The 16,813-nt window shown below is 40.5% G+C and overlaps 1 protein-coding gene across 3 annotated transcripts in view; it reads right to left on the bottom strand.

Moving 5' to 3' along the window:
* The window catches only part of LOC122780680 (LIM domain containing preferred translocation partner in lipoma), a 147,498-nt gene that overhangs the window by 26,366 nt on the left and 104,319 nt on the right, over window positions 1–16,813 (bottom strand). For all 3 annotated transcript variants that reach the window (XM_044043820.1, XM_044043821.1, XM_044043822.1), the window contains one exon: window positions 13,125–13,221. In XM_044043820.1, the coding sequence (XP_043899755.1) occupies window positions 13,125–13,221 (97 nt within the window). The remainder of the gene's footprint in view (window positions 1–13,124; window positions 13,222–16,813) is intronic.

Genomic DNA, 16,813 nt, shown 5'->3' with positions numbered 1-16,813 from the left:
GTGTAATATGACTTTTTTAATCTTTTATTCTCATTACTTGACTTATTATATTGCTGTTTTGTTTATTCCATAACCCTGTTTCCCCTGTATTTTTGTTAATATGCATGTTTCCCCTGTTCCTTAATAAAAGCTGCATGCAAGTGTAAAATGTTACGGCGCGATGGCATTCTAATCTCAGACAACTCATTTGCTTGGAAACTTGAAACTTTCCCAGTGACATTTTAAAACCCTCACTGCGACACTGATATTTGTATTATTAGTAGAACACAGATTTATCGTTTACTGACTCTAACATTAAGAAAACAAAGGGAGTGACAGATTGCTGTTGAGGACGTTTACCTTTCACAAAGATTGTTTTTTTTTTTTGTAAAAGCAGCAGAATCTCCGCACATTAATTTTAGCGACTGCTGTCATCGTGCGGCGCAGACAAGTTTTCATTAAACCTGCTATCGCTTTCATCTGCTCCCACAGCTCTCTCCACACCTCAATTATGGCTGTGTTACCTACTGTACGGGGAGGCAGATTAAACAAACTAGTGAAGGCACGTCTCGGGGGGACATGTGGGTGTCAGTGGAATCACAAGCAGGGTAATCACTTCAGAGAGCCAGAGGGAGAGAGAGAGAGAGGGGGAGAGAGAGATGGAGCACGCCGAGCCTGTTAGTGGCTTCAGATCACAGGCCATCTTCAGTGAGTGGATGAGAATGCCAAACATGTCCCACAGGGCTCCCACTTTACATAGCGAGAAGGAAACCTCACTGAAATCCTTTTCCTTTTGGCAGTCTGTGATCGTGAGGGCCCTCAGGAGCTATTTGTGCACGACTGTGCTTACACTGTACACACACACACACACACACACAGAGTTACAATGCAATAGAATCTCTTCTAGCCAGACACATGTGTCATATACTGTATGCAAACCTACAGACATGTCACGTCAGGCTGCGTGTACACATCATCAGCCCACACACACACACACACACACACACACACACACGATGCTGTAACAAAAGAGCAGCAGATCACAGGCTGCGCACAGTCTCGCCCACAGATCCTCCATACCTGCTCTTCTACCTCTAAATTATTCCTCCAAAAAATGTTAGGAGCAACTTTATGATATGATTTTTTAAAAGAAATGTTTTTTAAATTAAAAGTGCTAATAAAGTGTCATGGCTCGGATCTTTGTCATTAGAAAGGAGATCAAGCTCTGGTTTCTTTCACGTCACGCCAAGCTTTGATTTGAGGTGATAATGAGTTTCATTGGGGATACAGAGCAAATTGTATAAGTAATTATGTCAAAAAATCTATATAACGAGTGAGTATATATACATATATATAATGTATATATATATTATATATATATATATATATATATATATATATATACATAATGAGTACATTCCAAACGGTAAAACTGGGCTTAAGGATTTGTACATGAAAACAGTGAAGATAATATTGACAAATCTGATGAGTTAATCATATAAATACTAAAAAACAACTTTCCACTATTTTCCACATCCTGAGGTTATTGATTGGTTAAGTTTGTTTTTCTGAGCAACAATTTAAAACCCATATGTATTTAGTTGTTTTATTTTCGTAGAGGACAAACAATATAACTTTTTTTAATCACAACTATTTAAAATGACTTTTGATTAATTTTTAAAAACTGATGATCTGGCTTGACTAATGGATAGATTAATTTACCGATGTAATTATGGCTGTAACAATTACTTGATTAATTGATTTCTAAACTGAGTGTTTTTAAGGACTTCAAGCAAATTTTCAGATTTTTCAGCTTCTTGTGAATATGTGAATATTTTCTGGTTTCTTTGCTCCAAATAACAAAGAAATCATTCACAACGAATCATTTTTGGTTTTTGGACAAGACAACTAGACATTTTACAGATTATGAAAATCAACCCTAAATTTAATACTACTTTGGTGAGGGTCACAGTTAAAGTTCAGATGAAGTTGTTAAGAATTAAATTGAGAAATTTCTAATGACAAATGCTTATTCTTATTACAAACCCATTAGAATATTAAAGGAATACTTCACTGATTTGCATTTAGCTTTGTATTACGAGAATAGGAGTAGTATTTTTGAAAAACTGTGCTTCTCAACCTCCGTTTCCCCTGAGTTGACACTTGGTCCTGTTAGCGTAACTGTTAGCAAAGATGGTGGACACGGTTCACATTCTGGGTCAAAAAAGTGCGGAATGAAGATATTTCTCGACTCAGGCAAAAACAGAGGTTGGGAAGCAAAATTTTTCAAAAATACTTCCCTTATTCTAGTAATACATTGCCAAATGTAAATTGATGAAGTATTCCTTTAAGTGGATCCAGTACAGCATCACAACTGACTATAATGTCAAAACTAAAACATGGAACTGAAGAGACAGACAAGACAAGACGGATTCTCAATTTTGAGAGCGCATTTTTCACATTTTTGCACTGATTTTTTTCTTCTCATATAATTAAAATGACACTTTTTTTTTTTTAAATTGAGTTTGGTTCTGTGCGTATGAAAATGTATCTACAAAGTGGGACTAACAGTCTTTACTGTATGATAACAGAGAGACGCGCGGCGTGTTCTACAACACTCCACATCAATAATTTGGCGACGTCGCCTGTGAGCGGTTTTCAATTTGAAGACACGACTTCAGTTGACTTCCTGAATAATACAGGACAGCAATTGAAGCAACGTCGTATTTACCCCCGTGGAGATGATGATCCCAAATACTTTCGAGTTATTTCAGCTGGGCATAAAGGAATCATGAAAGGCCTCATCACTCCCAGTGTCCCTTTGCGCGGGGAATGGAAGCAAAGTCTTAATATCAAAACTTCAAATAGTTCCTGTAGAACCAATGCAATGGTGACGGCGGTAGGAGGGGGAGTTCATTTACACTTTACTCACTTTCTTCCTTTCATTTCTCAACCCTCAGAAGTGTCTCTTCTCTGTTACGTCGAAAGTCAAAAGGAGGACTGAAGAGAAACTCTTTTCTTCTTTATTTTAAAGAAGCACATTCCCTGTGAGCTATAGAGGCTTAGAATGGTTAGACAATTTAATTGGATAAAAGGGAAAGATAAAAGAGGCACCGACTTTGTTCCATAAATAATTGATTTCTAATGTATTTGTAGTGGCAGTGAGACGCTGTTGTTTGGGAATGGGGGATGTTGAGTGGCACAACGCGTCAGATTTCCCTCAGTCTTTGCCTTCTTTGTTTTTCCACGCCGTGATATTGAAGCAGCATGAAAGGCAGAGAGGGGAGCACACTTGCAGCTCAATTTGATCTTACATCGTCACAAATCAAAGATCGTGCATGTAAGGAAGGATCGCAAGGAACTTTTTTTTTTTTTTTTTCGTGGGAGACCAAACTTTTCACACTGTGTTACTAAAGAATACAATCCTGCTGGTGCAACCGTTGCAAACCCCAGAGGCAGAGCCGAGGACGACGGCGCGGATCCAAAACTAATATAAGAACCACACAATCCATTTTGGGATTAAGCTAAAAGTTTGATGCTTGGAATAAAAAATATCCACTATGTATATATATATATATATATATATATATATATATATATATATACATATATATACATATATATGTGTTTCAATCAACAACAAAATGATGTAAAAGGAATGGGAATTAAAGATCCAGGTCTAAAGTGGCTTTTGACCAGTGGGAATGTGTTTAATTGACATTCACTCCCAGGTCAAGTGAATTTGCTCCGATTGTCATCAGCGGGAACACAAGACCAGAGTGAACACACTCATTTCTTGCATTTTTGAATTCCCACATCACTTCATTTTATACAGTTATCACAGTCGTGAAAGTTTATAGTGAACCTTACTTTTACAACGTGGGATAGAAGTCAATCTTTTTGAACCTTGGGGGAGTCAGCCTTCCCTTCCACAACACATCAGGAACTCAGGACCTTCAGAACCTGTTTAAACTGGCTTTAACTGTCCTCATTTCATTAACTTTGGATGATCTCCTTTCTTCTGTTGTTGTAAAGCATCTTTGAGAGAAATCTGATGTATAATTATTATCATTTGGAGAAATTGAAAAATCGATGAAAAGAGGAGTTTGTACTTGTTTTGTGTGGACGGTACACAATTCATGCAGCGTGGAAAACCCCTCTACCTCGGCTTTAATCGTATGGAAATGTGACGCTTTGCTTTTCTTCACATTTCAAATGGATAAGGTTCTGTTCACTCCGGCCCTTCAGTACATTTCAATTCAATTTTATTTCTATAGCCTTACATCACAAACACAATTAGCCTCGAAGGGCTTTACAGTCTGTACAGCAAGTGACAACCTCTGTCCTTAGACCCTCACATCGAGTGAGGAAAACCTCAGGAAGGAGGTGTCACATGCTGTCCTGACCTCTGACCTCTGATAAATGTTTGTTTTTGATATTTATAGATTCCTTTAGCATCATAAATATGTTTTTTTTATTGCGAATTATACATTGTTACAGGTCAAAACAAGCACTTGTGCTTTGAAATGATGTAAAATATCGTCACAAATATCATGAAATTAAAATGATATAATTTTCAGCTAATATCGCCCTACGTTTCACCCACTACTCTTCACTGGACTGTAAACAATTAGTCGATGAATAGATTATTTATCGATTACTAAATGAATCGTCAACTATTTTGAGTGTTTTTTAAATAATTAAAACACATTTTTATGATTCTTTAGCGTGAATATTTTCTGGTTTCTTTGCCCCATATAATACATAAATCGTAAAAAAATGAGATTTGGGAACATCATCATTTCTAGGTTTGAAGAACAATGATGAATATTATTCAACATTTTATGGACCAAACTCGTATAAAACGATAAAATAATAGTTAGTTGCACCCCTACCTGACTGGCCCCTCCTTACCAGACGTGGAGCTCATGTGGCCCCTGAGGTCATCTGACTTTGAGACCCGTGCTCTAATACAAAATTCATTTATTGTGACACCATTAAAAAGGTGAGCCAAAAAAAGGTACAAAGTTGTGGTAACCCTCGATTTAAGATATAAACAATAGGTCAGGGAGCGGTTAACAGCCCTCCACGCAAACGCTGTCATCGCTAAATTTTAATCTCTGAATGCCTAATTCCTAAACCCTGCCTTTAATCTCATTCCCAATGTCAGTAAAGAGCAATCCGCGGTGACGGTGGAGGACAGAGGCGAGGCGAGGCGAGCCCGTGCCACATGAGCATCACAGCCCAGCCTGTCAGGGCCTGTGGCGGCAGAGCTGGGGTGGGGGGTGCACAGTGTAGGTTACATGTTTTGGAAGCAGGTCGGCAGGAGCAACGTGGAGCGCTGCTGGGGAACGAGCGAGGATGGTGGATGAGGTGAGTGAGAGGGAGAGAGAGACAGAGAGAGACCGGAAAAAGGCAGAGAACAAGTTAGTGTGTGTGTATATGAGAGTAAATAAACAAGCTGCCTAAAGATGCTGCTTATCCACGCACGCGCACAAGCATGTACGTCAATGTCTGCACGCACAAACGTGCGCCTATCGACTCATTCCTGAGGTCACACACTCACTCACTCACTCGCTCACTCACTCACAAATGAAATCTAGCAACATGAGCGCCCCGGAGCCTCAGCTTGGGCTCACACGGCAGCTGATCATGCAAGCCTCAGTGGAGCTGTCTCAACGAGGCAGGATAGCAAGTGCCGAGCCTGGCGGGGGGAGGAAGCGGCGGACGGATGGTGGTGGTGGTGGTGCGGTCACCTCATGTGAACCAGTGCCAAACAGAACGCTTCATGACACAGCGGAGACGAGGCCGCGCGCTGGCACGCGCCGCATCGGCTGAGACACTAGAAAGCAGCATTACAAGGTCAACGGGGGACAAACGAATAACGGCAAAACACGTGGCACGAAAGACACTTAAACCCTGTTGTCCAATACAATTACAGCCTGTTTCACACTGGATGTGTGTGCAGCAGGAATGCGACACGTGTGCGGCGCGTCTTCTGCACCACGTCTCATCTTTCTTTTCATTCAGGCAACACATGGTAAATATGCAGACCATCCACACTGACCATGTGTTGCCGCACACGACTGAGCCGCACGGCTCTTTCTGGGAAAAGACCTCTCGGCTATTTTTCACTTAGGCCACGTGGGAAAAGCGGAATTATCAGTAAAAAAAAAAAAAATCTTTCTCTACATCTGTTGCATACTTTATGTCACAAAAACCACATCCTGTTCCTGTTTCAAAATAAATGTACTGCAGCATTTCAGTTTCCTGCTTCCGCACTTTTTATCTTAACAAAGTTTATTATGAAATATGTGTCGGAACGACAAGTCCTAGTATTTAGTTGAGCACAGTTGATAATGGTGTTACTCAATATTTTCTCCGGTGGTACTTGGTTAAAAAAGTACGAGAACCACTGAGTTAAAGTATATAAAACAGTGTTTTTAGGAGCCATGACTCATCTAAGGTCCATTGAAACGTTCAGTTTCACCTCGTCAAGGTTGTTCTTCTGTTTCACCACTCTCATTTACTGCAATACCTTGTAATAAACAAACATCTGCAGAGGAAAAGCATCGACTTCCTGTTTACACCAGCATGTGCCCATGTGATATAGCTTTATTCTGGTGTTGGAATAGACGCAGATAATGTCTGAACCCGAGCTAAAATCATCAGGGCGCAGATTGTTCCCTCTGAAAATGTGGTTTTGAAATGAAAATGTAAAAGTATGGATGTAGCTTAAGTTTTGAAAATATTCTGTGACTATTTATAAGAGAGAGGATGACATAGCAGAAAGGAAACTGCTGAAAAAGAGCTGCATTATGGACAGTTTTTCTTCACACTGCACAAACATACTTTTGTCCATTAGTCAATTCTACAGCCTCACACTGACATAGCGTGCCTCATGAAAGGCAGCCATAATGAATATAATCATCGGTGGCTATTGTGTTGTGTAATCTATCTTTTTGCAGTCGAACATTATAAACCACTGTAAGTGGCACAGTGATGCACGGGCTTTAGATGAGTTGCCATGTCACCAGACTGTCTCATATGACCCCCCCCACACACACACACACCGCCCTTGGGTGGTCTCTGACCTCCTTCTAGCTGCATTATGCTCTTCCGTCTCATATATGTATATATATATGTATATATATATATGTATATATTTATATATATCTATCTATATATATATAGATAGATATATATATATCTATATCTATATATATATATAGGGGAGGTCAGGTCAGGAAGAGAATGAAACTGAATCTAATATTTGTGTTCAAAGTAAGTTGACACATATATGTTTTTTCCTATTTTCTGATTTTGTTTTTATACTTTATACATTATCCTTGAAATTTCATTCCTTTTTGATTTGTGGTTGCCATGGTTACAGTGAGTGTGGTTTAATAATACAGCAACGTCTCCTTTAGCTGCATTACTTTGTCAGAAATGCAACAGAACAGCAGCGGACACACAAACAGAGATTGAGGCTGACGATCGCGTGCTGATGACATGCACTTACTTTTGCTGGAGTAGGCCACACATTTCTGGCACGGAAGATCAATAATCCCATAATAACCTCTCAGCATTATGTAAATCAAGTGATCTGAGAGAGAACTGGACTTCTGCACCTCCCATTTCCAGCCTTGGACGAAGTGTCAAGTCGCAGGAATCTGTCCTGTGCCTTGACACTTCGACCAATCACAGAGCAGTTCAGAGAGCGATATTGAGTACGTAACTAAGTCAATACAATAGAGTTGGACAATAAATGCAATAAAACATTTAAGCTAAACACGTAGTAATCTCTTAAACACAAGCGTTGTCTACTGCCACACAGTAACAGTTACTGACGGAAAAGAACTGCATATAAATCCTCTGCATCAATAGAACCTTCACATATATGCAGTACACCCATGGGCACTGATGCTCCCCCATACATCTCACATGCTCCTTTCATTGATTTTTTTATCTTTTACACATATAGTCTAGTGTTGATTTTTCCTAAAACAAGCTAAAACTGTAGCATAACAGTTTCTCCTTCAATATCTCCTGAGGGCTCCTGTTAAAATGTATTCATTATGAGTTTCTGCCCTTGGTTTTTATGCACTGAGAATCCCCGACTGAATATTCTCACAATAGTATGTACTTTAGATGGTGAAAGACCAACATTGATTGCAATCTTGCACCGAGAAACGAGTTAAGCACGAAGTGAAGAGCCATGACCCATCCTCGCATGCAAGGACTAAACCTTTGGTGGATGCTACTTTTATACCCAATTTTCATAGCTTCAATTTCATAGCAGTTCACCTGCTAAATTATGTGGAAGCTTCCAGAACACTGTTACTTGAGTAAACTCTTTAGTCTTTCAAATAATAACAATCATTTTGAATGCGTTGCAGCTGGTCTGCATCTTTGTATATACATATTAGCAAAACACAATTTGGTTTATTGTAAAAAACATTAAAAAGTAGGTTTAAGTGATTCGATGAATTAATCTGAAAATGGGGTTTGTAAATAGTATGTTAGTGAGTTAAAGAGTTAAAGGAACACAACTTTACAGAAACATCTTCTCACACTACAAGGAAACAGTCATGTGTATTGGGGGAGATGGTTGGCTAAAGGCATTTGGAGACTGTGGAGGTGGAGACTGGTGGGGAAGCATAGTTTAGTGGTGGTGGTGAGGGGGTGGGGTTGTTTTAAAGCAGCGGAAAAGCTTTACTCTGACACACATCCCACTTGTTATGACATGTAGAGGCACATCTAAAAGCAAACTCCTAAGAGGTTGCTGAGGGCGACCTCAGTAATATGCAAATTAACTCCATCAGAGAACGTTAGACAATGCACAAAGCTGTCTAAACTGAAAGCCTATTAATACATTAAGTTGTGATGCTCAGTTGTGTTACAAAGACAGAGAGGCAGCTCCACACGGGCGCACTGCGTGAATTGTAACTTTTTCTGACCCAATTACCTCGGCTGATCTGCTCCGACTCCTCTGGCCTGCGCCGTTACTGGAGCTCCACTGCCATTTGTATCTCTTCCAAGATTCCTCATCACTTTTTCATGTGAGGTGTCTCATAAATTATGAGGGCTCCAGCAGCTGACATTATGAGGAAAAAAGAATATGCCTTTTCTTCTCCAGCTCTTATCGTGAAACAAAGGCGAGCTCAAACCAGGAGGAAAGACTTTCCCGACAGCCGAGAGTCCTGTGTGGAGTACAGTACGCTCGTATGACTCCCTGCTAATTTCTCAACCATCCGGTTATAACATTACAAAAACATTTATGCAACTGCTTGGAAATCTCTCTGGAAAATGACTCTGTATAAATATTGATTGCATATCAATTATTTACTTTCTATACAGTGGAAAACTGAAACTCTCGCATAAAGAAATTCTCAACTTGTCATTTTGGTAATAAAGGGGGAACAAAAACAGATTCTCTGCAGCAGAATGAACTACACTACATAAGGATCGTCATCACTAATTGTAAATAATGCAAACCATCTCATCCTTTCAATTATTCAGCTTTACATCCTGGTTTTTGGGTGACAGAAATGTCGTGATGACAAAATATCTCAAGATCCTCCGATGCCAAGACATCTGCACTGCGAGCTGAGTAGCTGTGTCTTATTAGATTTCCACAAACACAGCACACCTACGCACAATATAAGTGGATTAAACATGATGGATGATGACATTTGAAAAAAAAAAAAGAAAAAAAAAAGGCTCTTTTAGATTTCTCAAATCTAATCTGGAACTCTAAATCAGGACTAATCAGTGGCTTTCCACAGAAGCTTCAATTACAAGGGGGATTTCTGGCATCCAAACTGGGTTTTCTTACAAGAAAAGCCTTTTTTTATAGTGTGCATCATTTTCAGGTTTTTCCTGTACAGTCTCCGTTAACTGCCACTGTTGTAAATGAACATAACGAGGTTGTGCTACAGACGGAGCTCGATTGCGTCTAATGAAAAGTTTCCGGTGTGTAACATTAATTTAATTCGATTAACCCCCTCTGGACCCACAAAAAACTCTACTATAGCTGTTTCAGATTAGAAGCTCATCAAAGACTTTAGTGACACCAATAAAACTTTTCCTATATGAAGACAATGATCCAGTCCAGTAGTGCGCTAGAGATCGCAGCCCCACTTTGATTATTCTTGTTAATTACTAGCCTTAGGGTCTCAACAACTGTTGGCTCTTTCCCCCCTGTACCCCGCCAAAAGAAGAAGAGACTCGAGTGCCATCAGATTCTTTATAATTACAAAAGTCTTGTGCTCTGGGACTAATTCTCCCACATACTGGGACATACAGTGGGAAAACATGCCAGGCCACAGACACATTTTACATCACTGTGGTGACTATATGTACATTATTCAGCGGAGGAGGAAGGAGGCTCTGTGGATTTGCAGAGCAGCATGTGTCTGCGCTTGAACTCTCTCCTAATGAGTCCCTGCAGTCACCTCAGTTGAGGGTTCCTGCTCATCCTCTTTCTATCTCAGCTGTGGCCCAGTCAAACCACAAGATGACCCTCCTCCCTCCTCTCCAATCCAGTAACAGCCCGCCACTGTCGGCAGGGTGCGCATACACACGCAATCCCTACCTCAGATCACATTTGACCTATTTCCCAAGATTCAAGATTCAAGATTCAAAGTGTTTATTGTCATATGCACAGTAAAGAAACACGTTTCCCTGTACAATGAAATTCTTACTTTGCTGTCCACTCAAAAACACCAGCATAAAGTAAAAAGTAAAAAAGAGATGCTTTTGTAAAAAAAGTATAAATATACATAAGAAAAATATAAATATTACAAAGAGACTAATATGGGAGACTAATACTCCCATGCTCTTGTTTTAGCAGCCCATCAGCCCGTCACCTCATAGCGGGTAAACCGCGACGGCAGCGCGTACGGTACAGTGGTCGACAGAGAGTTCACGCCAGGTCTGCATCACATACACATGTAAAATTAGGCCACAAGGCTTTGAGGGCCGGTCCTCTGTAAAATGACTACACTTAGCTTAAGCCAGCAGATCCATTTGACCTATGTCTAATGTGAACCAATTAAGGTCTTTACATCAGTGCACACCAGTGTGGAGCTGAATATCCTTTAATACCAGTTAAATACATGTTCTTGTAGCTATAATACACCTACACATTATCATGGCGCGCTGTGTGATTATGTGCCGATATAAAGCCTGCTCTGGAGTCCTACTGAATGTGTTGAGTGAGGTATCTAATGGGCATGGGAACTAATTCCAGGGCAAAGGGGATTAAAGGCTAGAGAAGAGAGAATCAGAGGGATGGCACTTGCTGGCAGCAGAGAGTAAAGAGGGTGGAAAAATAGAAATGGAACACAAACGCAAAGAATCCTCATCTTTTGAATCCTATTTTGTGAAATAGCATTAAAATGCTGTTTAATCCTGGCAGCTATATTTGAATATATTTAAAATCATTAGACTTGAAAAACAAAACAACAAACAGCTGGACAGTGAATAAGTCAGCTGTCCAAAGCCATCCTTTGGTCACGATGATGTACCAATTCCCATTCTGGGAAAGTGGTCTCCCACTTTTTGACCTCAGTGCAGTTTTGAGACTCTACCTTGACGACTGCTTCCCAGACTGGTAGATGTGATGTGTCTACGCCATGGAAATAAAAAGCACAAGAAGTGCCAAGAATATTAGATAAGCGTCGTCTGCCTCCTACACACCTGCACTGTCCTCGACAGTCTCAATAATGCTTTTTCCAAAACCACTGTTCTTATGATACAAAACCGTGCGAGTCACTACGGTGACACCCGTTTAATTTAGCCTTCATTAACAGAAATGTGGCAAGTCTATTTAACAATATGATTTGGACAGACATGGGAGGCCTAACTGTTGTCTTTTTATACATTCACAAAATAAGAGTGAAAGTCTAGAGAATGTGTGCTACTAATGAGCTCACATTGTATGTGATAATGATTTCAGAATGGCTTTTTGCACCGTGTGAAAGCAACAGACTTGTGCTTGTCTGCAAAGGTCTGCCACCGTCGGTGACACATGAATCAAACAGTGAGTCACGGGCTCATTTTAGCCACTTTGCTACTCTCACCTATAAATGCTACATTCTGAAGTGGCTGTTGTGTCAAAAACACTAATGTCTGTGTATGTAGCAACATTTAGAGCACAAACTACAATATTCTTAAGTTTCGTTTAAAGCACAAACACATGATCCATGCGGTATATAAAACTACAACATGTGTTTCTGTGACAAGAAACAGGTGGTAGCGCGCCTGCGTTAGCCTGAAACTGAATCTCATCGCTCTTATGGGGGTAGCTCAGTGATGGAGCTAGTCCTATGTCCGACGTGTCGACTTAAACCCAGATTACGTCATGTAGGAATGGAAAGTGTCTAACAGTTTTTAATGAAATTACTTCAAAACGGATATATTTCAAGTGACATTATGAGAAAGACGTTTTGCTAATTTTCCTCAGTTGCCGCTGAAGTTCCAAGTGGCTGTATGCGCTAGGTGTTCATCTGATACAATTAACCAAAAAGCCATTTAATTCCAATGTTTACTGGTGTGAAAAATAATAAGTTTATACTACAAGTTAAAGTAATTATATATCTACCTCTCAGTAACAGCAGAGATAATCTATTTATACCCGGAGTGCTAATGCTAACAAAAGCCCTTGTGGTACTACCCACCAAGCTTGTGTGCTAATGCTACCGAAAGCCATGATGCCACATAAGAGAAAACTAGCCGTCGTGCCTCATTACTTACCCACACAAATGTTAAAATGAAAACCATGGGAAACAGATTTAGGCTGAAAACTACCATGGGACATTAAGCGTTTCAGCTTTTGTGTTGATATCACTCAGTCCTTTCACAAGAAACATGCTAAAGGGCTTTTTTTTTTAATAGCAGCCATAGAGGGCTTGGAAAGCACATCAGTGACGGCTCCATTCTGCCAGAGTGTCTGAAAATAAGTCATTACAATACAATCCAGCCGAATGTTGAGGGGAGTTTACTCACAGTGCACACAACAAATGTACCTTGATGAGAAGAGACGTGCTGTGCAATATTAAATGTGACATCTTTCACAATGATAAAAGGAACCTATCTATCATTGGTTTAATCGTCTGCGCGGGTTAAGCGATCTGTCTTACCAAAATATTCCTCAGATGGGGGGTTGTCCATGTCAAAGAGCATCTTCTTGGTCAGGCGCTCCAGCTCATCTTCAGGGTGGGCCATGGGAGCACTGCTCTGAAAACCAGAGAAGAAAAAGTAAGCTCACAAAGCTAAAAAGTGCAATAATGGCTTTTTTAATTCACATAATCAGGCTCAAGTGACTCATATCTTATTTTTTCAGGTGATGCTTTGAATTAGAATTTATTTTATTTGCACACACTACAATTACTGATAGTGAGTGGGTAGCACCTAGACTGTACTATGAAGCTATGGGGTATTGGGTGCCTTGCTCGGGGGCACACCAGTCCTTTGAACCTGCAACCCTCCCATTTGAAGTCCAATTCCTTTCCTCCTCTCCCTTTGTCTGTAGTGCAGTCATATCTACATAGAAATTCACTGCTAAATCAGACTTGAGTCTCTTCAGTATGTGGTCCTGCATCAGATATATATCTGATTATGTTGCCATGAGTGAGAACGGTCACGTCCAAATCAATGCGACAACGGGAGTCTCTGAACTTACGTGCCGAAGAACCGTCAAGAGAGAACTAAGGATTAGAATCCAGAAGGATTAAGGAACGGGGAAAGAATGAGGATGAGAATAAAGGGCGAAAAACACTTTTTGCTGAGCACTGTCATCAACGACTTGCACCCACAGCACAGAACTAAAGCTAAATCTCACTTAACAATTTGCCGCAACAGCTTTCATTTATGTCCCATCTCCCCCTTCAATACCAATATTGTCTGTTGTTGATGACACATGCAAAAAGGTACTAATGTATGCATAAGCGCTGTTTGAGTGGGCAGTCACATCCACAGGGAAGTCTGATGCAAGAGACTTATTGTTATGAATGTGAAACTCCAAATTTGAGCTGTAATGAATCAGAACTGAACAATATGAACGATGATCTGAAAGTCTGATAATATCCACAAATACCTGACTTGTATAACACAGGAAGATTCAGGATGTCTCAAGGTCAAACAAAACATGTTTCCTGTAATTAACATGCAGCGGGTAGACTTCAGTCTGCCTTTCTCCTCTGAGATATTTGACCCTGGCTCAGGCCCCAGTGGTGTGGAGCCCAGAAGGTTGAACATAACCTTCTGTGCAATTCAAGCATGTGGACAAAACTGTGACCCTGACTAATCCTTGTGTTTGGAAAATAATGATAACAGAAAGAAAGGGAGAGGAGGTGATGCATTAGAAGAAAGCTACTTTTGAAAGTCTTGAGCATCTGGGTCAGAGGTCAGGACATAGTCATTCAGACATACTCTGAGCACAAAAGATTTGAGTCATGTTGAGGCCTAATCTGCCAGATTTCAGAGGGATGACATAACTCTATGAAGATGTCTCCTCTTTTCTTTTCATGTGAGCCTGTGCTCCTTCTTATCATGCAGTCTCTGGCATCTGCCTGCTGTGCGTCTGTACGAGGCTGATGTGGTGCGCCTGACATTTTCTGCCAATCATTCATCCCCCCCTCCCTAGCTCATGGCGCAATCCCCTCACAGGTATGTGAGTCCTTTACAAACACCCTGGAGGCCTGAACTTGACTCAATTCTTGCAGCATGGCCAAGCATTTTCAGAAATCAGTGACCCTCAAGTGACCTTCTCCAAATCTGGGCTTCAGCCAGATCTTTACAATAGATTTGATTTTCAATAATGGAACGCAAGCCTAGATCTGAGCTGACCTTTGAGGTGCTCTTAATTGTGACATCTGGGATCTCGGAGAATGTTAGACGCCTGTCTAGATTTGGACTAATTTATGTGCGGTTTAACTGTGGCACATAAAGGAATCAGACCAGTCAATAGGAGATTGAGTGAAAAATGTTTTTGTATTCAAAAGGAGAGATCCTATTGCAAGACTTGATGGCTGCGTTTTTATTAGCTGGACTCATTGTATGTATCGGAGCAGGTTTCAAACAACACGTGTATTTGTTATAAGTGTTAAAGGGCCACTTCACTTGAAAAATATACAGTTTTTTTTTACATATTTCCAGAAATAAATGTGTTATTCGATCATCAGACAGTGGATCTGAGAAAACAACAACTGAGGAAGTTGGGATTGAAAAAAATAAATGAAATTGATAAAAAGTTGACGTCAAAGACAAACAAAAAAACCTACTCTGCTTTTTACTGCGTTTAAAGAGTAAAAGATCTGAAAAAATCTAATAAATAAATAAAACTGGTCAAATTGAATCCAACTCTGTAAACAAACAGCAGCATTATAATGATTTTAAGTTTATTCTTCATTTGACCAAGTGGTTAAAAATGGTTGAAACCGCCCTTTAATGCAAACATATTTGGTGAGAGAACACGTTGAGCTCTTGAGAAAGGTTTATTTCAGGAACATTCCGGCCTGGTTGGATAATCCTCCGTTGTCATCTACACGACTACGTACAGTTTTTTTCTTTTTTAATAACACACAGGGGTCAGTGGAGTAATATGTACACACGGCTGACTTCTGAAAAGATAAAAGCAGTGCACGATGTCGGTGGAGCTCAAAGAAAAAAACTCCTGTTCTCAACACTCAGCTCATTATGCATGTGTTGTTCGTTTTGAGACAGTGAAGAGAATGATTTAACACCGTTAATCTTAGCTCCACATCAAAAGCAAATTGGAGAGGGAATGAAATGCTGCTATTACCAGAAACAGACTTTTGAGTTTAAGCTTCATTTAAACCTTATCCACTTTTTGACACCCCACAGCAATGCACTGCCAGAGAGTTTAAAGCACCTTGTTAGGGAGTCTTTTGTGACAGCACAGAATAATTTTTCACTTGAATAAGAGAAAGAAATTGCTTCCCTGCATGCTTTATGATTGCTTCACAGTTCCCGTTCAGCTTTTTTAGAGGCATCAATGGTAACCATACGGCAGCTATAGATGTACGTGCTGCAGACGTGATTTTTCAGTTATGCCTGGCTCACTTCAGTCAATTGTTTGCCTTCACCCTCAGGACACTCACTCGCAGTTCCATTGAAGTTAGCGCTTACATTGTGTGACTGGGTTAACTTTTCTCACCACACTGAGACTTACAGTTTCAGGTCATCTGCCCTCTGCTTTTTAATGGCAGAGAGGCTGTCACTTGTAATGCCGCCGAAAGACGTGCTGATGGACCATCAAGTGGCATCCGCCTGACAAATGGTTGCCAGAGTGTTGTTTAAAAAGTGTCTGCGAGTGACCCCAGTGTTGCTTGACGTAGCATCACACTGAAAGGTGAGCAGAGTGTCAGATTTGATCATTGCCCAACTGCCACATCTATGAATAAAGCTGTGTGCGAGCCACCCACTGTGGAATTGGCATTGTGTCAGAAGTGATTAAGTGAGGAGTGGTGAGTGTGGGGTGGGCTCGGCTCGGCGCATGCTCTCACCTCTCACGAGGTCCTGCTAAGAACCGAAACCTTGGGCTCTGTCTTTCCTGAGCGAACAAGAGCGACAACCGTTCATCTGAACATGCATCTGAACCACCACCTTTGTCACGTGCAAGTGGAACAACAAATGAACAGGAAGCTGGTACTATTTTGCATATCATCGCCTACTACGTGTAGAACAAAAGAAACACAGATTTGCAGGAGAGATAATGGGCGGGATGAGACACGGGTCACAACTAATGAAACAACATGAACAAGATAAGGGCAACGTTTCTGCATCCAGAAATTCATCTGATAGAGAC

This window comes from Solea senegalensis, linkage group LG14 (genome assembly GCF_019176455.1).
Source record: "Solea senegalensis isolate Sse05_10M linkage group LG14, IFAPA_SoseM_1, whole genome shotgun sequence".
NCBI lineage: Eukaryota > Metazoa > Chordata > Actinopteri > Pleuronectiformes > Soleidae > Solea > Solea senegalensis.
The sequence above is the reverse complement of the archived record's forward strand: the minus strand, read 5'-3'. Positions and strand labels throughout refer to the sequence as shown.